The sequence below is a fragment of the Lissotriton vulgaris genome, chromosome 5 (assembly GCF_964263255.1).
Source record: "Lissotriton vulgaris chromosome 5, aLisVul1.2, whole genome shotgun sequence".
NCBI classification, from domain to species: Eukaryota; Metazoa; Chordata; class Amphibia; order Caudata; family Salamandridae; genus Lissotriton; species Lissotriton vulgaris.
Window position 1 is genome coordinate 1,916,862,451 of NC_141693.1, and position 25,140 is coordinate 1,916,887,590.

The window sequence follows — 25,140 nt, forward strand, 5'->3', positions numbered from 1 at the left end:
TGGGGGGGAAAAAATGTGTGTAAAAAATGGATCGCAGGATTCGATTGTTGCTTTAAGCTTAACAAAGAAAATGGAATATATATGAAAAGGGCAAAGGTAATTGGGAGAAATTTGTACTGGATCACCAATAGGATAGTAACATGTCTAAATTAAGAATACTAAGTTGGAATGTGGACGGCCTGAACAGTAAAAATAAGAGAAACTTAGTAAAGGAGGAGATTAAGATGTATAACCCGAATATAGTTCTACTATCAGAAACACATATTAAATATCAAGACCGTAAGCTGCTTTCACAATTGAATTATAATTTGGTGGTATGCTCTACTTTAGATGAGACCATAAGAGGGGTAGCTATTTTAATACAACGAGGTACTAGATTTGTAACAACAAAAACTGCATCAGATGTTCGTGGGAGGTGGGCAATTGCACAGATACAATGTGATAACTGCAAGATAGTATTATGTGTAATATACGGACCAAATATCGACGACCCTAGGGTTTACGAAGAATTAAGTTTATATTTACTGGATTGGGAAGGAGAATTAGTAATAGCGGGGGATTTTAATTGTACTATCAACTATAAAATTGATTCCACCGGGCAAAGTAAACATAAAAGAATGAATAAAGTTAGAACTGCTATCTTGGAATTAGCTAGATTGAATAATGTCAGAGACATATGGAGATCAAAATATCCTCTTCAGGCAGGATACACATATTACTCTGTACCGCATAGATCTTGTTCAAGAATTGACATGATTTGGGCCTCAGAACAAATTTTAGATAACTGCTCGATTGATATCTGCCCTAAAATTACCTCTGACCACAACCCATTATTACTTGAGGTTATGTTTCCTGACCAAGCTAAAGAAACACGTAAATTTTCCTTTCCGAGACATTTATTAACAGATACAAGATTCTCAACCTTACTCAAGCAACATATCCAGGAGTTTATTTCAATTAATATTAATACTGCCAACATTAACATGGTATGGGACTCATGTAAATGCAGCATCAGAGGTTTCGCCCAACAGTACATATTTAGGCAAAATGCTGAGATTCGCCATGAGAAGAAACAAATAATAGACGAGATACGAAATTTGGAAATAAGCTTGGCAGAGGCAACGAAATATGCAAAGGATAACACTGAGAGTATTAGGCTAAAGCTGGCGAAATCACAAGCAGGTTTATTAAAAACACTGAGAGAAAGATACACTTCACAACTACAAAAATATAAATTCAGACAATATGAGGGCGGCGATCGCATTGGGAAATTACTGGCCTTTAAAACGCGGACAGGAAAGCTAAAACAAAAATTAAAGAAATAGTAGGGGATGACTTAAATACATACGACAGAACGGATCAAATATTAAACCAGTTTGTTAAATTCTATCAACAATTGTACACTCCAGAGACATCACCTGCAAAATTAGCCATAACACAATATTTAGAAAAATACTTAACTACATCTCAAACACTCAGTAAAGAAACTATTGAACAACTCAACTCTGTAATAACACTAGATGAAATAAAACGGGCCATAGATAGTCTACCATCAGGGAAAGCGGTCGGAGAAGATAGCCTACCAGGAGAACTTTATAAACTTTGCGCACAAGAACTACTGCCTCTATTAGAGAAAGTGATAAACTCAATTAGTGTATCCAAAAAAGCACCTCCTTCATGGAAAATAGCAAAAATAATATTTTTTTTGAAAAAAGGGAAACCGGAAAAAGAATGTGGGTCTTATCGACCGATTTCTTTACTTAACACTGATGTTAAAATCTTTTCTAAGATACTGGCAAATCGGCTGGCCCCTAGTATGCCTTCCATGGTTAATCTACAACAACACGTTTTGTCATGGGAAGGGATACTACCACACACGTTAACACCTCAATAATTGCCTTTGATGTCGCTGAAGTTACACACACCCCACTCGGTATGATTTTGTTAGACGCAGAAAAGGCTTTTGACCGAGTGGGGTGGGACTATTTGTGGGAAGTATTAAGGAAACTGGGTCTTTCCGGGTCTTACCTGGATTGGGTTATGTCCCTCTATGACGAACCTTTAGCTTTGATTAGTTATGGAGATAAAGAATCAGCAAACTTTAAAATACTAAGAGGCACGAGACAGGGCTGCCCCCTTTCCCCCTTACTTTTTGCCCTATCCCTAGAACCTTTTTTAAATGCACTAAATGACCAAGTAAACATTATTCCAGTGAGTCATGGAGGATTTGTTTTGAAATTAACGGCCTATGCCGATGACATAGCTATCTATACGAGCGACTTTAACAGAGCTATGCCAGAAATTATTAATGAGGCACATACATATGGTCTAATCTCAGGTTACAAACTGAACGTGAGTAAAACTCAAATCATAGCTAACTATACTCCCGATATACATGTCTATGACACTTGCAAAGAAGCTACTTATCTAGGTATCAAATTAATGGCTAAAGTAGGGAAAATACTGGAAACAAACTATGATACTTTTCTAAAAGAAACCTCCACAACTCTTAAAAAATGGCATAAAATCCCTCTTAGTCTGTTAGGTCGGTTAAATCTGATCAAAATGAAAATACTCCCCAAGCTACTCTATTTGTTTAGAGCCATACCATTACAACCGAACCAATCTTTTTAAAAAAAATTAGACTCCGTTTGTAGCAGCTTTATTTGGGGATACAAAAAGGCACGCAGGGCTATAAAATTTTTGAAACTACCAATCTCAAAAGGGGGACTTGTTTTTCCAGATTTTAAATTATATTTCCTGGCAACTTTTTTCTTTAGAATTCGGAGCTTATTAAAGAAAGAGTCTTGCATTTTTTTTTATCAATATTTGTTAGGTACTGATTCCAACCAATTTCTGCTTCGCACACATGACCCAAATTACTACAAACGGGTGAGATTTAAGACTGCTAAGCATGCTATAAATATTTGGAAGAAGATTATGCACATCAGTCAGATTTCATTTTATAATACGGAACTCAGGCTATGGGACAACCCGGGTCTTCCAGGAATTTTCTCGGATGGGACTGGGTATCGTTGGATTAATTGTGGTCTTAACACACTAGGCGACATATTTGGACATAATGGCATGTTAGATTTTGACACCATGAAAATTTTAAATGATGTGACAGATGATATGCACTACCGATATCGCCAGCTGAGAGACTTCTTTATCAATAAAATGAAATTAACATCAATTACTCAGTCGGAAATTATAGAGGGTATATATTCCGATAAAACTAAATCACTTATAAAGTTGGGATATCAACTTTTAACTAAAGATAAAATTGAAAATACTACCAACTTAGCTACGAAATGGTCTCGCCGGTTAAATCGGGACATAAACTCAGAACAGATCAGTAAAGCTTTAACTCATATAAATGATGTTGTGCACTCCTCCAACTTAAGACTACAATCATACAGGACTATTACAGAATTATATTACACCCCAGAGAGAATATCCGCTTGGGCTCAAGGGAACCAAACATCAGAAAAAACAAAATGTGTGAAGTGTAACACTTATGCTGCTGATATAGAACATATGCTCTACTCCTGCCCGGTGTACTCTAGCTATTGGATGGGAATTACAAAACATCTTCAAGACAGTCAGATTAAATTACCGGATTTATCACCCCAACTGGTTTTACTTGATATTTATGAGACTCACTGTCTCAATCAAGATCTCATAACAATCTTATTAGCCTGTGCAAGATTAATTATAGCAAGAGCTTGGATATCTAAGAACACTCCAACTGTAGCTGAGTGGCTAACACTGGTTATAGAAATCAGAACCATGGAACTTACACTCGCAAAACATAGAGGACCAAAAACTTTAGCTAGAAAAGGAAAAATCTGGAAGCAATTTTTCGAGGTATAAAAACTGTGGATTAGTGTTGATATATGAAGATATTTGTGAGAACTAATTGAATCACCATTATCTGTTTTTGGGAAATAGCTCTTTTATTAATAGGGCCGTCCAGAAGTTGTATAATTTAACTCTCGCTCTATCTCATTTTTACTCTTCTTTTTTCTTATTTTTGTTTTTGCATGTCAATACCCTAACCCTTTACAACAAGCAACGTAAATGTATGTTTTTTTAAAAAAATACTTGAGAATGTAACTGTACTTATGTATGACGTTTGTTTTTTATCGATTCCTGCGACAATAAAAACATTTAAAAAAAAAAGCAAAATCACAAATAGAAATTCGATCCTCCATTCAACAAGCTCACACCCTAATACCTCAGGATACCGAAAATATGCAGTTCTGATAATGATCATGCAAGTTGTCAAAAAGATTCACAGAATGTGGATACAGTAATTGAAATCTGAACCAAGCGAAGACGAAAGCTCACGCTCCATCAAGAGACGCTATCCTCTTTAAAGTTCCCAGAAGCACTGAATCCAGAAATGTAGCTGCCCCCATAATGACACACAAACATTATGATGTTAGACTAGTCACAACATTTTGTAAACAGGAGAGGCAAAGAAGATCAATTATCAACAAGCAATGGCCAATTTTATTGACAGACTTCACATTGGACCAGGTCCTCCCTGTAAAACCCTCCCTGACTTTTAGATGAGCACCAGAAATACTTTAGTCAGCAGCAGCCTGCAGTCAGTTCTAGCCGGAACTGGTTGTCCCCTAAAGGCTGTGTCACACCTCTTGCGTTATATTTGCACTTTACATTGTACTCAATTAGTGGGTTACAATGCATTTCTATTGAATGTAAGGTTGTAATTCCAAGTAACCGTTGTGACTTCAGGTAACACCATAAAATAATAAAATGCTATGAATTTTTCGGGTATGAGGCTTCATGGAATGCCGAAAACAATATATTTAGCACAGAGTACACTTATTGTTTTATGTTCATGATTATGAATGGATCCATTAAGGTACAATCAAAGCTATTTAATCTGGTACGATATACAATGTTACCAACATTAATTTATAGTTTCTCTAGACAGTGGCGTAATTTAATTTGGAAACACAATATTGGATGTACAAACTTTCACCCCAGAAGTCCAGAGGAATTCAATTGTATATAAGCATTAGCTTGGAAATTGCAAAATGTTCATATTGACCACTGTGTCAATGGACAATGAAATGTGCCAGGGATACAATGTGAACAAATCCACACTGGAAGTTGAAATATATGAATCTGCTTGATTTATTGATATAGATAAAATTTAATGTGGTTTTAGATGGGATCCTTTTACATTACTACAGATCAGTGCAATATGTATAATTGTGTCTCTTGTCTATGCCTATTGGGAAAAGTATGCACGTGGTGGTGTGAGGTTGTTTAAATTGCTGACGTATGATGCAGCGCGGCCATGTGATCAAGAGTATGTATCGGTGTTTGAATCGCGTCATGGACGATGGCATTCAGCCTGTGATATTAATGGAATACTAATAAAGCAATTGTTATTCGCACTTGAAGCACCTGCTGTGCTTTTTGAAGTTCAATGGATTAAGGACATATTTTTTCATATATATTAAGATCGAAATACATTCGCCAGTACTGCAAATTGCTTCCTAATAAATGTGGTTTATCCCTGGAATCCCCTTCTGGCCTCTGTTTTCTCTACTTGTGGAGGAAAGTCTCTGCATATTATCTGCGCCTACCAGCGAGGCAGTCAAGATGGCCCTGCCGCATAAAGTGACTCGGACTCAAGCTGGTGACCGTTCACTGCTCGCAGCGGATCTACAAACTCAGGGTACTGAGAAGTCCGATGTCCACCATTTCATCTCGGGAGGCTCCGGTGGCGTGAGGTATTCATACCTCCATCAGGACGCTGTGCCGCAGTATGGCTGTCCCTGTTGGATTTGCTCACCGGATTTGAAGGGCAGCAGTGGTCCGTGGGGACCAAGGGAGAGCCATGCAGAGTTTGGAAGTACTCTGAGGTTCCCGCGCCACCCATCAGCAAAATCCAGGCACTGTGTCAACACAACTCACAACCTGCACACCACCAACCAGGATGCATTGCATATTGCATGCTGGGAGTTGGAGTTCCGGTATTCACCGCGACAGGCAACAGGTGTGAAGAATCAGCAAGGGGGAGGTACCATGCAGGACTACTAATACTGAGTTGCTGAGAAGGGACTATTTTTAGCGAATGACTCTCTGCGGTATGGGGCGCTGAAGAAGACTTAAGGTCGAAATGCATTCACCAGTACTGCAAATTGCTTCCTAATAAACGTGGTTTATCCCTGGAATCCCCCTCTGGCCTCTGTTTCCTCTACTTGTGGAGGGAATGGGCGTGGTGTTAAAAACGTTAAAACTTTATTTGGTGCTTTTCGCCGGAGCGTTTCATTCACCAGGAAGTCAGTTGCCCATGAAGAAGTGCTGCATAGCACGAAACGCGTCGGGCTGAACTTTCAATTTTGAGCAAGGCACTCTGCTGGTTTTGTTATGGCTTCCTCCATTAAACATGTGGCTGATGGAACTTACCTGTGCGGGCTCACTCATTGCAGGCAAACTTGTGTTTGGATGTTGAAGTGGCACCACCTGGGTCGCGAGTTGAGCCCCGCTGCCTTGCAGTCCTGCTGAGACGCCAATGTGACGTAGCAGCTTCGGGTACAGGTAATGCCGATGGGGGAAGGAAAGAGCATGTCAAGGCGGCAAGATGTTTCCTTTGCAACCCACTGGGGAAAAAGACTGTGATAATGAGGATAAACGCACGACAACTCACAAGAGTAATACTACAAGCACTACAACTACCGAGAGGCCACGGGGTGGCCACGCCCACATGGGCGGGGTGTTAAAAACTTTATTTGGTGCTTTTTGCCGGAGCGTTTCATTCACCAGGAAGTCAGTTGCCCATGAAGAAGTGCTGCATAGCACGAAACGCGTCGGGCTGAACTTTCAATTTTGAGCAAGGCACTCTGCTGGTTTTGTTATGGCTTCCTCCATTAACCGCATCGCTGCGGGAGATATTTTCCTCCTGTGCTGGGCCCCTATGAAAATGGGTGTGGTCGTGACTGAACTGTTCCGTCATCAGCACAGCCCAACCGTGACTGATGACGGAATGGTTCCGTCACAAGCATCGAAGGGGTTAAACATGTGGCTGATGGAACTTACCTGTGCGGGCTCACTCATTGCAGACAAACTTGTGTTTGGATGTTGAAGCGGCACCGCCTGGGTCGCGAGTTGAGCCCCGCTGCCTTGCAGTCCTGCTGAGGCGCCAATGCGACGTAGCAGCTTCCGGGACAGGTAATGCCGATGGGGGAAGGAAAGAGCATGTCAAGGCGGCAAGATGTTTCCTTTGCAACCCACTGGGGAAAAAGACTGTGATAATGAGGTTAAACGCACGACAACTCACAAGAGTAATACTACAAGCACTACAACTACAGAGAGGCCACGGGGTGGCACCGCCTACATGGGCGGGTTGTTAAAAACGTTAAAAACTTTATTTGGTGCTTCTTGCCGGAGCGTTTCATTCACCAGGAAGTCAGTTGCCCATGAAGGAGTGCTGCATAGCACGAAACGCGTCGGGCTGAACTTTCAATTTTGAGCAAGGCACTCTGCTGGTTTTGTTATGGCTTTCTCCATTAAACATGTGGCTGATGGAACTTCCTGTGCGGGCTCACTCATTGCAGGCAAACTTGTGTTTGGATGTTGAAGCGGCACCGCCTGGGTCGTGAGTTGAGCCCCGCTGCCTTGCAGTCCTGCTGAGACGCCAATGCGACGTAGCAGCTTCGGGGACATGTAATGCCGATGGGGGAAGGAAAGAGCATGTCAAGGTGGAAAGATGTTTCCTTTGCAACCCACTGGGGAAAAAGACTGTGATAATGAGGATAAACGCACGACAACTCACAAGAGTAATACTACAAGCACTACAACTACCGAGAGGCCACGGGGTGGCCACGCCCACATGGGCGGGGTGTTAAAAACTTTATTTGGTGCTTTTTGGCGGAGCGTTTCATTCACCAGGAAGTCAGTTGCCCATGAAGAAGTGCTGCATAGCACGAAACGCGTCGGGCTGAACTTTCAATTTTGAGCAAGGCACTCTGCTGGTTTTGTTATGGCTTCCTCCATTAACCGCATCGCTGCGGGAGATATTTTCCTCCTGTGCTGGGCCCCTATGAAAATGGGTGTGGTCGTGACTGAACCATTCCGTCATCAGCACAGCCCAACCGTGACTGATGACGGAATGGTTCCGTCACAAGCATCGAAGGGGTTAAACATGTGGCTGATGGAACTTACCTGTGCGGGCTCACTCATTGCAGACAAACTTGTGTTTGGATGTTGAAGCGGCACCGCCTGGGTCGCGAGTTGAGCCCCGCTGCCTTGCAGTCCTGCTGAGGCGCCAATGCGACGTAGCAGCTTCGGGGACATGTAATGCCGATGGGGGAAGGAAAGAGCATGTCAAGGCGGCAAGATGTTTCCTTTGCAACCCACTGGGGAAAAAGACTGTGATAATGAGGTTAAACGCACGACAACTCACAAGAGTAATACTACAAGCACTACAACTACAGAGAGGCCACGGGGTGGCCACGCCTACATGGGCGGGGTGTTAAAAACGTTAAAAAATTTATTTGGTGCTTTTTGCCGGAGCGTTTCATTCACCAGGAAGTCAGTTGCCCATGAAGAAGTGCTGCATAGCACGAAACGCGTCGGGCTGAACTTTCAATTTTGAGCAAGGCACTCTGCTGGTTTTGTTATGGCTTTCTCCATTAAACATGTGGCTGATGGAACTTCCTGTGCGGGCTCACTCATTGCAGGCAAACTTGTGTTTGGATGTTGAAGCGGCACCGCCTGGGTCACGAGTTGAACCCCGCTGCCTTGCAGTCCTGCTGAGACGCCAATGCGACGTAGCAGCTTCGGGGACATGTAATGCCGATGGGGGAAGGAAAGAGCATGTCAAGGCGGCAAGATGTTTCCTTTGCAACCCACTGGGGAAAAAGACTGTGATAATGAGGATAAACGCACGACAACTCACAAGAGTAATACTACAAGCACTACAACAGACCCCCCAGGATATAGCGGCATGGATTAGCAAATTTAGCGGCACAAATATGGAAATTTAGCGGCACAAATATGGAAATTTAGCGGCACTTTTGCGGCACTTTATTTTACTCACAATCATTCATTTTCAGCCTCAAATCCTGAAGGGTCTGTACAGTGCATTACACAAGCGCGGGGAGGGGATAGGCAGCGCCTAGGACTGGACTACCAGCGTGTCATCCCCTGTGAGGGTGTTCTAGCAATGTCGCCTTGTGGTACCCGCCAGTGACGCCACCCACAGCATTGTTCAGACGGCGTTTGCTGTCTACTATTGAATTTGTATTCAAACCCCTAACCTGCCAATATATATTCTGTAGCACCAGACTCCCCAAGCTTTTTTGGGGGGGGGGGAGAGGGGATTGAGGGCGGGTCATGGGGTTCAAAAGTGCCTCCTAGTTACTCATTTGGTGCATTTTTAGTCTGCAAGCTGTTACTTGTAGTCCCGTTTAACCCTTTATAAATTCACAGCTTCAAGTAGAACACACCTGTACCAGGTGAGCTAATTAGACATAGAAACCTGGAAAACTTGACAGCTCTGTAGCAGTCAGAGGACCCACATGTCTGTTTCCTACTGGATAGTTTTGGAACTACTTGAAACAATTCCTGGGCTTGGATTTGCTTTTATACATTTTAGGTGACAATGCTCGGTATTTCTAGAAGCTATTCCACTTCTTCAGATGAATGCCGTTGGGAAGTCTCACACAAAGTTTCACACATGAGACATGAGAATATCACACAGAAGACTATTGCAATTGTAGAAATATCATGCATAAGAAGCTGGAAACATGGCAGCCCTGTACTATGGGCATCTCATCACACCACAAAGCCCTCCGCTGCTCCAAATGTGGAAGTAGAAGAATGTAAGGCTAGATCCCAGATGCAGGGGCAGGACCCAGATATGCACAAGCAAACAGTGACATGCAGGGACATCTGACTTATGCTGGTTTCGTTTAAGGTTATTCTAATCTCATAATAAATCTAAAGGAGGAGGGCCAAGAAGTCAGATATCCTGGGCATAGGAGTAGTGGAATAGGGTGGGGGCATGAGATCACCAGGTATTATTAATTTGAAGTCATATTTTTAAACAAAACTAATTTATTGATTTATTCTTTTAGGTGTGATCATAACTTATTAAGTGATCCGCAGTGCTCCATCAATGTAACACAATTACAGCAATTATGAATGACCATTAAAATATACAATCGACAGCCAGAAGAAACTAAATTACAACAGGTCATGTCATGATTTCACAAAAGGAAAGCCTCCCTAAAACATCCCCAGAAGCATAACTATGCTCACTCTTTGCAGAGCTGTACATTGGTGTAGCGCTGGTTGGTGGTTACCTTTACACCATTAGACTAGCTGAATACATCTATGGTCAGCAAAATAGCAAGAGTGACACTGGCCATAATGACAGAAATACTTGAAATAACAGGGGTCCGTGGATGCCTTCGAGACCTGAATGACGGCTGCTGCGGAAGAATGTCTGGGAACCCCCCTGGGTTATGGAAGCCTGTCTTTACGAGGACAGCCCCCGCAGCAGTTCAGAACATCTTTGCTTTTACACCGTTCACATCTTGCAATTCATTCCTTTATTTGTCAGTATAAGGAGATTTAAAAATAGCATCTTTACCGTCAATTGCTAACTTTTCATTCTTACTTCTCTTTAACTAAAAGCACGCTCTTACAAATGAAGCGTTCGATAAAAATCGAGCTTACCAAGGAAGAGGTAATCAGTCACTGTAATCAGACTCCCCCAGCAGTGAAATTCATTCACACCATATCATTGCACCAGAATCGCTTTACACCGAGTTTTGCAGAGTTTGGCAGCCAGGAAGCAACTCTTTTATGGCTGCACGGCGACACCTAGTGACGTGTTTGCCGCGTGCAACCAATAAGAAGCCTTCATTATTTCCTTTCTTCAGGGAGACCCTTTTTAGCGGCCAAATCAGCAAATATCGCGGCCATCGCGCTAATCTGCCGATTTCGCGATTTTTTCGTGAATCGCGAAATCGCGAAATGCTGGAGGGTCTGACTACAACTACCGAAAGGCCACGGGGTGGCCACGCCCACATGGGCGGGGTGTTAAAAACTTTAAAAACTTTCTTTGGTGCTTTTTGCCGGAGCGTTTCATTCACCCAGAAGTCAGTTGCCCATGAAGAAGTGCTGCATAGCACGAAACGCTTTGGGCTGAACTTTCAATTTTGAGCAAGGCACTCTGCTGGTTTTGTTATGGCTTCCTCCATTAAACATGTGGCTGATGGAACTTACCTGTGCGGGCTCACTCATTGCAGGCAAACTTGTGTTTGGATGTTGAAGCGGCACCGCCTGGGTTGCGAGTTGAGCCCCGCTGCCTTGCAGTCCTGCTGAGACGCCAATGCTACGTAGCAGCTTCGGGGACAGGTAATGCCGATGGGGGAAGGAAAGAGCATGTCAAGGCGGCAAGATGTTTTCTTTGCAACCCACTGGGGAAAAAGACTGTGATAATGAGGATAAACGCAGGAAAACTCACAAGAGTAATACTACAAGCACTACAACTACCGAGAGGCCACGGGGTGGCCACGCCCACGTGGGCGGGGTGTTAAAAACGTTAAAAACTTTATTTGGTGCTTTTTGCCGGAGCGTTTCATTCACCAGGAAGTCAGTTGCCCATGAAGAAGTGCTGCATAGCGCGAAACGCGTCGGGCTGAACTTTCAATTTTGAGCAAGGCACTCTGCTGGTTTTGTTATGGCTTCCTCCATTAAACATGTGGCTGATGGAACTTACCTGTGCGGGCTCACTCATTGCAGGCAAACTTGTGGTTGGATATATATATATATATATATATATATATATCCAACCACAAGTTTGCCTGCAATGAGTGAGCCCGCACAGGTAAGCCATATATATACATATATAGTCGAACAAAAACCAGTGCGTAACCTTCTCACACTGGAATGCAACACAGAGACCAAGGTATCTTGCTCCAAAATTAATTTATTGGCATTTAATTGAGGGCTGCGTGTTTCAGCAGGATCCCCTGCCTTGATCACACCATATATATATATATATATATATATATATATGTATATATATATATATATATATATTCAGTGAAAAAACCATAGGTTTCACAAACGTTATAGTTAGGAATTAGCTTTTAAAAAACCTTTAAAATTCAATGAAAAAACCATAGGTTTCAAAAAAGTTATAGTTAGCAGAACATTTTACTCATACAAAACCATTGAAATTCCCACGTTATAGTTAGTTGGACTCACTATAACTTGCGCGCCCGCAATCCACTGCTGATGATGTCACATATTGCATCATTCATGACATGGTCAGTGACATCACTGATGACATCACTGATGACATCTCAAATGACATCACTGATGACATCACTGATGACATCATCCAGTAAATGTGTGTTCCTGTAAATTAAAAATGTGTTTAACATATTGTAGAATGAGTGTATGTATGAGTGTTTAGATAATGGATTTAGTAGGTGCGTGACTGACTGTATGAGTGGGAGATTAAATGTGTCTTACTGAATGCATGGGTTAGTGACTATACTGTTAGAATGTGTGCATCAGTATGTATGTTGTTGTGTAAGCTGCTGCATGTGTTGATCATTTGCTATATGATTGGCTATGTGGGTTATTGATTGGTTGCCCAGGTATTTGAATGGGAGACTGAGTGTGTGTGGGGGTGGTTGGGAGGTGTGTGACTCTGTGCATAGATGTGTGAGCAGTTGATTCACTAGGTGTATGAGTTCAAGAGTGCATGTGGAAACAGCGGTATGGGCAGTTGACTGTGTGCATGGGTGTGTTGGTGAGTGAATGGATATCTCAGTGCTACATGTCCAAGTAAGTACATATGTAAAACACAGTGCATGTGAGAGTTGTCGTATATAAATGACTATATATAACAGCCTGTGATTGCATAAGTGACTGTATCTATCAATATGTACTTGTATCAGTGATTGTAAAAGATAGTAAGTATGTGTTAGTCTATGTGTACATATGGAAGGTTTTGTGTGTATAACTGTATAGTTGTGGAAATTGAAGTGTGATTGATTCTTTACTTGACTGACTAGGTGTGTGAGTAACTCCATGGATGAGTGGCAGTGTGTGAGTCTCTCTATAGGTGTATGAGTGCATATGTTGGTCTTGTATTGACGAGTGACTGTATGTATGAAAGATTGTATGGGTGAATGAGTAGATGTGTGTGTAGACCTAGAAATCAGTGAGTGCTTATGTGGTAAGTGGTTTTACTGTGTCAATGGTTTTAGGAATGGTAGTTTGTATTTTACACTGGGTGTATCATAAGTTAGATTAGAGTGTGAGGAGGTGTATTGTATTACCAGATGGATGATGTCATCAGTGATGTTATTTGAGATGTCATCAGTGATGTCATCAGTGATGTCATTTGAGATGTCATCAGTGATGTCACTGACCATGTCATGAATAATGTAATTGGTGACATCATCAGCAGTGGATTGCGGGCGCGCAAGTTATAGTGAGTCCAACTATGACGTGGGAATTTCAATGGTTTTGTATGAGTAAAATGTTCTGCTAACTATAACTTTTTTGAAACCTATGGTTTTTTCATTGAATTTTAAAGGTTTTTTAAAAGCTAATTCCTAACTATAACGTTTGTGAAACCTATGGTTTGTTCACTGAATTGGATGGGTGGAGAAGAGTCTCGCCGGTGGCAGTGGCGGACTCTATCTGCTAGCGTTGTGTGTCTCTAGACAGCACTGCAAGTGCTAAGCATATTACGTTTTAAAAAACTTAGTGACCGCTAATTTTATCTTTCGTGTATTTTGGTGTAAAATTGACTGTGCACTTTTTAAAAAGGCTACCTCACCTTGTAGGATAATGTAATTCACAGATTGGGTTGTATTTGCTGAACTCCCGCCCCGGTCCGCCGCGTCCTTGTTGGGCGTTTGTTGCGGAGGGTGGAGGAGGAGCCCAACACTTCCGGGCTCAGGACGAAAGGTCAGCGCTCTAGTTGCCCCTACCTCATCTATAAATGTGTGTAGGACCGCGGGGCGCGGGGCCATAAACCCTGGCTCTCCCACGACTACCACTATCAGGTATGGCAGACAGGAATTGCTTGCCCTTCAACCTGACACGCTAGCAGGCTGCAAACATTCTTTGCATGCCCTGTCGCTAAATAAATGCACCTTATGCACTTTTGATCCTGTCAGCCATGTCCCAGCAACTAACACGGGTCATACCATCAAAGCAGCCTTGTTTAATTGCAGATCCTTGCGTAAGCATTGTATAGAAATCTTCCATTTACTCGAGGATCAGAACCTTAACATATTATTCTTGACGGAAACTTGGCTGGATGAATACTCTGACCCGGATATTATTCAAGCCCTTCCCCCTGGATACGCCCTTTCAAGATTGGATAGGAAAGACGGTAGAGGTGGTGGCATCGCCATCGCTACGAAAGTCCCTCTAGTATGCACGATATCTCCCATCTTGGTAGACCATAGTGAAGCGGGCTCTTTCACGATTAACACCGGCCCCAATCACTCTATATCGGGCATCCTGATATATCAACCACCTGGTAGGTTATATGATTTTACTTCCACCCTTATGGAAGCCATAACCCACCTAGCACTAAGGAAATCTCGTTTATTAGTGCTAGGGGATCTTAATGCCCACTTTGAAGACCCCTTAGACACTGACGCTACTGATATTCAAGCTGAGCTACTCTCGATACAGCTGGAATTAAAAAACAAGGAACCGTCACATCAATTAGGGCACTTATTAGACCCTGTTTTTGGCAACTGGCAGGGAGCTCAAACTTCAGCTCCTCAACCTATACCTTGGTCGGATCATTACATCATCCCCATCACTATTCAACTAGACAGAACCGAACATTATCGTCATCAGTCCATACGTTATAAACGCAGAAAATGGAAGAACTTCTCATTAGAATCTTTTACTAAAATTGTCCAGGATGAAGGACCTCCTAGAGGGAATGATTGCGAGACAGCCAATAAACATATACATAATTTTGTCACCAAGGTCCTTGACATCACTGCCCCAATTCGCACCACGACCAAAGACAGGAGAACAAAAAAAGCTGCTCCCTGGTTCAGTCAAGAACTTCAAACCATGAAGACAGCTTGTAAAAAGCTTGAAAGAGCATGGCGCCAAAAATACTGCCCAGAAATTAAAGCCCAGTACAAGATAGCGCAAAGAGAATACAACAAAACTATACGCCTGTCTAAGGCAGCTCATTACCATACTCGCATTATGGAAGCAGAAAACTCCTCTAAGGAACTTTACCAAATTTATAAAGAAATCTCCACAGTGGATGCGAATTCCTCCTCCCAAAACGATTCTGTGGAAACCTGTAACAAAATTGCCCAATATTTCTCAGGAAAGATTACTAACATCTATGCCTGTTTTTCCAATAATATAAAGTCGGCAACCGAATTTGTTGAAAATGACAATCTCGTAAGCATTCCTGAGTGCCTAGGCTCATTCGACGTTCCTCCCTCTGAAGTATTGGCCAAAATGTGCAAAACCATCAAATCAGGATCTCCCCGTGACCCTGCGCCTCCTAAAATTCTAGCTGAAGCTTTTCCTGCACTAGAACCTCATTTTAGACATCTGCTTCAAGTCTCCTTCTCCACGGCTAGCTTGCCTATGGAATGGAAACAGGCTGTTGTACTACCGATTAAAAAAAAGCTGAATATAAGTCAAGACATACTAGACAATCTACGTCCAATATCTTTGTTACCTTACCTTGCAAAGCTAGCTGAGAAAATTGCTAATGCCCAACTCATGGACCATTTAGAAGTCCACAATATTTTTCATAAATCTCAATCGGGGTTTAGATCTAATTTTTCCACAGAGACAGCTCTCCTGAGGGCTACTGAAACCCTACGGGAAGGAGCGGATGAGGGTAAGACCATGGCTCTCATCATGTTGGACCTCAGTGTCGCGTTTGACACTGTAGTGCATTCCATCCTGCTACAGTGTCTAAACAGAGCAGGAGTCACCAATAAGGCACTGGGATGGCTGAAAGCCTTTCTGACCAACAGGAGCTTTCAAGTCCAAAGAGGGACTTTTCTCTCAGACAGCGTGATGCTGGAACAGGGGGTGCCTCAGGGCTCTGCCCTGAGTCCCAACCTGTTCAATCTGTACATGGCTCCCTTGGCAGAAGTGGTACAATCGTTCGGCGTAGAGCTTGTCTCTTACGCCGACGACACGCAACTTCTAATATCTCTGTCACAAGCCCCCTCAATGGAAGCAGACAACTTCAATGCTTGCATGAGTAAGCTGGCCACTTGGATGACAGAGCACTGCCTAAAACTAAATGGCACTAAGACAGAGATTCTTATAATCGGGGGCAATGAGGCAAAATGGACAAAAGAATGTTGGCCCAATTGCCTGGGTCCTCTGCCTACTCCCAACCGGGAAGCAAAAAATCTAGGTGTCTGGGTAGACAACAAGCTATCTTTTGACAGCCACGTCAAGAAAACAGTAGGCAAATGTTTTGGAGTAATGAAAACGCTCAACCGCACCCTTGACTTGCTGCCTCTGAACTCTAGACGCACCATGACGCAGGCTCTAATTACATCCCGGATTGATTACGGGAATGTGCTGCTTCTGGGCACATCTGCCAAAAACATCAAGAGACTACAGGTTCTACAAAATTCTGCAGCACGTCTGGTGTTGAGGCTGCCTCGCAGAGCCCCTTCGAGCCCCTCTCTGGCAGCCCTCCATTGGCTACCTATTAGCAAGAGGATTGTTTTTAAAGCTCTACTATGGTGCCATAGGACAATCCACCAAAAAGCGCCGGCTTATATGTCGGATTTGGCATCCTTGTATGAACCGAACAGATCCCTTAGATCGAAAGGAATGGGCCTGCTCAGAACATCACGCCCCAAAAAAGCTAGAATGGGAGGCAGGTCCTTCCGCACACTGGCAGCCAAGCACTGGAATCTCCTTCCTACGAACATTAGGCTAGAGACTAAAGAGGCCTCTTTTAGAAAGTTGTTAAAAACCTTTCTATTTACCTCATAATGGCACTCCCCTCTCTACTCTTGCTTGCTCTTCTCCACAGCGCGGGGGCACGCCGGGAGGCGTCACCATGCGCTTTATAAACCCCTTTAAACTAAACTAAACTAAACATAGTTTTTTTAAAAGCTAATTCCTTTGTATATCGACTTTGTAACCTACGTTTTTTTAAGCTGTTTTTTATAACTATAATTTTTTTTAATTTTTTGTTCAATGTATATATATATATTTTTTTTATCATATTTTCCTGGTGCGCTCTGGGTGCGCGTACCGGTGAGCTTACCCGTATCATTTTGTCTTGTAGCGCTCCCGGTGCTTGCACCGGTGAGCTCTTCCGAGAGCGTAGCTAGAGCGCTAATTCTGCCTTCGTTAAAAAAAAAATATGTATGAAAACTAAACAATAAGGTAAGACATTCAGTACCATACTTAAAAAAGCAGTATGTTTAATTTTCAAAATGAAAATGATTTTGCATTTCCGTACAGCTAGCAAAACGTCACTCAAGCGCGCCGCGTAAGCGCCCCCGGAAGCGCCTACGTTCGCGCCGCGTAAGCGCCCCCGGAAGCGCTCCGGAGCACACAGCGTAAGCGCATCAAGTTATATGACCTTAAAATAACACTTTTAATTGGTTGCTAACAGTTTTTTTTACAAAGAATGAAATCCCCACCCATTTCCTTCATTTCTTCTTTCACTTTTGTGACTGCAAGACCTGTCTTTTTGCTCTTGGATCTTTGTTGGATTACCATGGGTGCCAGAGAATCCAGTAGCAGTGATGACCCAGATAGATTTTTAGATGAAGAGGTTCCACAGCCTAAAAAAAAGGAGCATTTTATCTGGAATTTTTTTTCAATTCCAGCAGACCAAAAAAAAGTAAATGCTCCAAAAGTGGAGTGTCAAATTTGTCAAACTGTCCTGTCACGGGGTGACCCTTCCAAAAAATATTCCTTTGGAAATTCTATTATGATTCGGCACGTCGAGAGGAGGCACCCTCAGAACTATGCCTGAGAGAGTGTAAGGGCTCTGGCACAAGAGGCTCCAGGGGACGGTGCTTCTACCTCAACTGGAGGAGCAACTTCATCAACAGTGAGGGGGCGACCAGACCAGCTGATCCCAATATTCAGCCTGCTTTTAATGACGCAACAATTAAATGCAGAAAATGTGATCAGCTACTTTGTAATGGGGAACAAAGTGTTATGCTCATGGTTCGAGCAATAGAGAACCACCGCCGCCATCCCCAGCCCTAATTTTAATTTTTTTATTTTGCTCCTGTTGAGCAGTTTCCCATTCCCTGTTTTTGTTTTTGTTCAAAAAAAAGAAAAAAGAAGAAAAATAGTTCTTTTCAGAACTACCACCAATTCTCATCAAAGAGCTGTAATCTTTAAAAAATGAAACAGAGTTTTTACCCGTGGTGCGCTCAGGGTGCGCGTACAGGAGAGCATACCCGGGAACGCACCCAGCGCTTACCCGCGAAAATATATATATAAAAAAAAAGTTTTTTTTGCCCTTCAGAGTCCTTCTAGGCCCCCCTCAGAAAACCTAGGGGGTCAGGGGGTGTCTACTCTGCCCTCTTTTAATTATTTCCCCCTTTCTTTTTCACCTCTTGTGTCTCAATTCTATCGAGACACAAGATGGCAGACTCTCCAGATATAGATATATATGTGTTTTTGAAGTTAATTTTCTAAAAAACTACTGGAGCAATTTCCACCAAATATAGCAAAGGCACATCTGCGTACCAGTCCCTACAGTTTTGCAAAGTTTGGCGTAATTCCATTCAGCGGTTCGGGCTGTAGACTTGTCAGACCGTCCTATGGAAATTAACATGGGGAAAACACGTTTTGGGACCCCCCTTTTTTCTAAGCCTCCACTTCACGAATCCCCCCAAAACGTTCAGGGAAGGAGTGGAGCAGAGCTGGCCAAAATTCTGGAAAATTACACACAAATTCCTCAACCGGCGCCAGAGTTATTCCCAATAGAATGTTGCGGATTTCCTATGGTAGCCAATCCTAACTATAACTGCCTACTGGCGACCGTCAGTAGGTAATATATATATATATATATATATATATATATATATATATATATATATATATATATATATATATATATGTGTGTAAGGTTTTTTTCAAGAGGACCGACGGTTCAACTTACGCCCCAGAATAAAAGTGAACTACGCCAAACCGCCAAGGGGAAGAGGCAAAGGAGGAAAAGGCGCCAAGGTGCAAAACAAAGAATAATAAATAACGCACAAATATATGACATTATCAACTGAGGAAGAGAAAATCCTCAACTTAGGATTATCATTTTGCCCGACTGCGGAATTTAATTACGTCCAAACCAGGATAGACATTTTCAAATTTACAAGACTCTTGAAACTGAAAAAACATTTCTCTATGAACCAATGTTCAGCGAGCGAGGCTTCTAATCAAGGAAACAGTGAGGCTTCACTGGGTGAATTGAATGTACAAGACATGGATCTCATGCTCGATATCCAACCATCTGGTATTGTGTATGAAGTTAATGAAAGCAGCACGAGCTTTGAAAGACACATAAATGATGAGCCATTAGAATTGATGAACCAAGCAGATGAGGTAGCAAGAACTGAAGGTCTGGTCATCAATGCAAGTGATCCAACAAGCTTCAGACCTAGATCTCAGTATATTCCATACACTGCACGGGACACTATTGATGTCTTCAATGATCTAGTTGTGAATGATTTAAAGAATTTGGAGAAATGTACAAGTGTGTGTAATAAAAAATTCAATAAGCAAGAAAAAGATCAGGCTGCCCTTATTAATAAGATCAAACAGGAAGATATGTGCATAGTACGTGATGCAGATAAGGGCGGTAACGTGGTTCTCTGGGATAGGCAGAAATACTTGTTTGAAGCCTACAAGCAGCTGAATAATAGATCTTGTTACTCAAGGGTCAAACTAGAAACTATGTTTAATAGTCACGCACAGTACAACTCTGAACTTGATAATTGGTATGGCCAGCAATTGATCACGCATGATGAGTACAAATTTCTTAAAATAGTCAATCCGGTCACCCCGGTTTTCTATTTGCTCCCTAAGGTGCACAAGGACCTTTGTAACCCCCCCAGGCAGACCTATTATCTCTGCGATAGGTAGTGGGTTAGAAAACACCTCAAAGTTCATCGACTCATTTTTGAATCCATTAGTTGCACTTCTTCCTTCATACATTATGGATACTGGGGCATTTTTGAAATCCATCTATGATATTCCCTGGGAAGATGATATGATCTTGGTGACAATTGATGTCACCACTCTTTATACGAGCATTAAACACAGCGATTGACTTAATGCAGTAAGACACTTCCTGGGGGCTAGACCAATCAAGCTATGGGCCCATACTCAAATGCTCTTGTCAATGGTTTCAACTTGCTTGAAGAATAATTATTTCATCTTCAATGATGAACTATTCCATCAGACGTGTGGCACTGCGATGGGCACCTGCTTCGCCCCCAGCTATGCTAATTTGCAAATGGGCTGGTGGGAGGAGCAGGTGGTCCGGAAGCAATGCCAGGAGGAATGGGACAATAACATCCTCCATTGGAGTCGCTTTATTGACAACTTGTTTGTTGTCTGGAGAGGCCCAATATCTGACTTGAATGTATTTTTAGCTAAAATACAAAAAAACAGTTTGAATCTAAAGTTCACCAGTACTGTCAGTACAGAGTCTGTTAATTTTTTAGACCTTACAGTCTATATAAAAGACAATAAATTACAGACAAAACTTTATAGGAAAGAAACATCTGGGAACACTGTGCTTCATGCCAGTAGTTTCCATCCTTAATTTGGTGAACAGTATCCCCTATGGGGAAGGTCTGAGGGTGCTAAGAAACTGTAGTGACCCCACGGAAAGAGAATGTGCACTGGAGACCCTTAAATCTCGATTTAAACAACGAGGGTACAGTGATAACTGTTTGAACACTTCTTTTACAAAAGTCAGACAAAAAAAACAGAGATGTCCTCTTTAAACACAGGGGGAAGATGAAAAGTGAGGCTGAGAACGAGTGTAGGTAGAAGCATGTGCAAAAAGCTAGAACGACAATGGAGACAGAACTATGATACCGGGGCTAAAGCCCTCTATCGTCAAAGCCTTAAAGAGTTTCGTAAACTCAAACGCCAAACCGTGAGCACTTACTTTTCTGAAACAATCGACAAAGCAAAAAACTCGACCAAAGCCCTATTCAACATAGTGAAAGAATTCACTCACCCCAGCGCACTCTCGACCCCTGTGCCCATGTCACAGACACTATGTGAAAACTTATCCAACTTTTTCGAAGAAAAAATTGCCAACATAGCGGCAGCAATCCTTCAGAAAGATTCCGATACCACCAAAGACCCAATCCCCAATAGCACTCATGCGTTTACCTCATTCCAACCACTTAGCAAAGAACTTGCTCTAAAACTATTTCTGGAATGTAAATCTGGCTCACCTCTGGACCCAGCCCCAGCTCTTATCATGAACGAAATTGCCCCCATCATCATTAACCCCCTACTTGACATCTGGAACTCCTCACTACTCACTGGGGTTGTTCCCGCAGCCTGGAAACACGCCATGCTGATCCCTCTCCAAAAAAAAAACCGGCGTCGACCCTTCCTGTCTAAATAACTACAGGCCAATATCACTTCTACCCAAACCCGCAAAAGTTCTGGAAAAAGCTGTCCAAAAACAACTGTCACACTACTTGGAATCCAACTCCCTATTCCACGACACCCAGTCAGGTTTCAGACCGGACTACAGTACCGAGTCGGCGCTACTCAAGGTATCTGAATCGATCCGCGAATGCACGGACAAGGGAGAGGAGGCCATGCTAGTCCTCCTCGACCTATCCGCAGCGTTCGATACCATCTCGCACGAAAAACTCCTGACCCGCATACAAGAAGTTGGTATTAGCGGACCCCCACTTGCATGGATAAAATCCTTTCTCACAAACAGAATACAGCAAGTGATGCTAGGACCTTTTCTCTCCTCCAAAAAACAGTTGATCTGGGGCGTCGCACAGGGCTCTGCCCTCAGCCCGCTCCTTTTCAATGTATACCTCAAACCTTTGGCCAAAGTTGTAGAATCCTGGGGCGTCAAAGTAACCTTCTACGCTGACGACACCCAACTGGTGTTCTCCTTCAAAGAACACACTGAAAAATCTTTTACCAACTTCCGCCTCTGTATGCTCAACATCGCAGCCTGGATGTCCGCCAACAACCTGAAACTCAATACAGACAAAACCGAGGTACTGTTCTTCAATCAAAAATCGCCTATACCCTCCAACCTCTGGTGGCCGTCTGAACTCAACCCCCCCCCAGAACCAGTCCAAACCGCACGCAACCTTGGCTTTCAATTCAACACCTCCCTCTCCTGCAAAACTCAAGTCAACAAAGTCACCTCAGCCTGCTTCGGCAATCTCCGAATGATAAAAAAAATCATCCCATACCTCCCACTGGAGTCCCGCAAAACGGTGGTCCATGCCCTGATTACCGCTCATCTGGACTATGCCAACAGCCTATACGTAGGCGCCCCCACTTACCTCATCCAACAACTTCAAAAGGTCCAGAATGCGGTGGCCAGGCTTGTCTGCAATGTCCCCTATCGCCATTCCATCACACCCCATCTAATCAAACTTCACTGGCTACCAATAAAACTCCGTATCCAATTCAAGGCCTTAACACTGGCCTTCAGAGCGCTCAATGACAGAGGCCCATCCTACCTACGTTACAGAAAGAGGTTTTCACAAGCACCAAGAAACCTGAGATCTAATCATCTTCGCCTCATGATCTGCCCCCGCTTTCGCCTCACACGTACAGGGGGAAGGGCCCTGGCAGTAACAACCGCCAAACTATGGAATTAGCTACCCACTGAACTAAGATTCCTGACGTCCGAACCCCTATTTAGAAAAAAACTAAAGACCTGGTTATTTTCACAGATCTAAGACCCCTCTGTACTTCCCCCGACCCTCCTGAGACTATGTCTTCAGCGCCGGGACACCTCCGTCGGAGGTAGCTGCGCGCTCTACAAAATTCAAAATAAAATAAAAAATAAAATTACCAGCTATAACAAACTGCATGGATCAGTGAGAAAAATAATGTCACGACATTGGCATATCATTAAAAATGACCCTCTACTAACTAATAGACCCCTCATAACATTCCGGAAAGCAAAATCATTCAAGCAAATGGTAGCAAAAACCACGTTGAATAAAATTAAGAAAAAGAGCAAGAAGAGTAATTGGTTGACTAGGAAAGATGGTTTTCTGAAGTGCAGTAAGTGTAAAGCGTGCGAACATGGGAAAAATGTGAGTACATACAAACCAGGTCTCTCCAATAGGATCAAAAAGATAAAAGGACAATATGACTGCAAGACAGATTATGCAATCTATGTTTTGAAATGTGATTGCAACCTGCAATATGTGGGGAGCACGATCAAGCCCGTTCATCAGCGGGTGTTGCAACATCTAAGGGCGATAAAAAATGCAGATAGATCTTATCCGGTCGCCCGGCATTTCGAAAGGTTTCATGACAAAGATGCCAGCAGTCTGTCCTATTTTGTAATTGATTCAATACCTGCTTGAATCGTGGTACATTGTGGAATTAAATTCAAAAAGCCATACGGATTAAATATCGAAGAGGATCTGTATACGCACCTATGAATTATGATTAATATTGAAGTGATGGATATCTTCTGTATTTTTGCTTTTTAGAAAGTGCCAACCATTTCTTAATTTTAAAGTTTTTGTTATATCACTAGATAGAATTTTGCTTTCTTCACTTTAAAATGAACTGAATGTTTCGCCCACTGGGGCTAGATTCAAAAGTCTATCAAACTTTGACTGTTAATGTTATTCCATCATTTAATTTGGAGTATGAATTTTAGCATAGAGTTGAATGGGAGAATAGAATTAGTACTACCTGTGAATATAAAGAAACATCGTTTTAAGCATACATTTACACATTTGTATGTTAATACAATGAGTATTGGGAAAAGGTTATACGTTATGCCCACTTGGGCTTGATTGCCTTCAATGACAGGTTACAGCTATCCTTTTCTTTGAATATTGTGCGGTAAAGATGTTTGTGTCTATTTGCGTTCTATTGCGTGACTATTCCTTGTTGCAATTGGAATAATATTCTTCATCCAGCTAAAAATGGTTATGTAACCATTTTCTAATTTATCTCCTTTTTTCAAATGCAAATGAATTTTGTCTGTGTGATGGAATTACACATGACGGACTTTATTATCAGTCTGTTTTTCAGTTCGATAGTTTTATGGGTCAGGTGATGAGTCACGTGACACTAATGCACTTTAAATGTTGTTTGTCATTTGTAAACTTTATTTTCGTGACCAAGCCTGCTGGGTCAAGCGAAACGCGTTGAAAAGCGGCGTGAAAATAAAATAAAGAAGTTTCACCACATTGGATGTCGTCTCCTCTCCATACTTTTGTGTTGAGGTTGAGTTTGGAATATATATATATATATGTGTATATATATATATATATATATATATATATATTACCTACTGGCTATCGCCAGTAGGTATATATAGTTAGGATTAATTCCCTATGGGATTTTTGAAAATTCTTTGTCTAATAACTTTGGCGTTTGTGCACGGAATCGGCTGAAATTTTCAGGAAAATGGCACAGTTTGTTTCTGAGCAGCCCCTGAAAATTTGGGGGGGTTTCGTCAAGGGGGGGCTGAGAAAAAAGGGGGGTCCCAAAACGCGTTTTTAACATTGAGTTTTCCATAGGGCGGTTGGACTCACTTTTAGCTCGAACGGCTGAATGGATTTGCACGAAACTTGGCAAAATTGTAGGGACTGTTAGCCCGATGTGCCTTTGCTAGGTCTCAATATATGTGCTCCAGTAGTTTTTGAGAAATTAACGTTCAAAACAAGATATATATCTGTAACAGCGCTCCGGGCTGCGCTCCGGTCCGCTTACTTTTCGCGAAACGGAACTTTGCGCTAAGAAAGCTGATTGGCTCTCCGGTGTCTGTCAACATTCTAAACAGTCCGGAGCGGCCGCCATCTTATCTCTCGGTAGGATCGAGAGAGAAGAAGAGGTGAAAAACGAAGGGGTATTGAAAGGGGG

General features: G+C 42.5%; 2 protein-coding genes across 2 annotated transcripts in view; one reads left to right on the forward strand and one right to left on the reverse strand.

The window, feature by feature from the left end:
* LOC147717712 (E3 ubiquitin-protein ligase TRIM39-like) overlaps window positions 1-25,140 on the reverse strand; it is a 723,224-nt gene that overhangs the window by 641,995 nt on the left and 56,089 nt on the right. The window lies entirely within an intron of this gene.
* On the forward strand, window positions 5,644-20,163 carry LOC147717713 (uncharacterized). Its single transcript, XM_086919296.1, has 3 exons — window positions 5,644-5,774; window positions 14,088-15,919; window positions 19,442-20,163. Exons 1-3 carry the CDS (start codon window positions 5,644-5,646, stop codon window positions 20,161-20,163), a joined length of 2,685 nt encoding a protein of 894 aa, XP_086775422.1.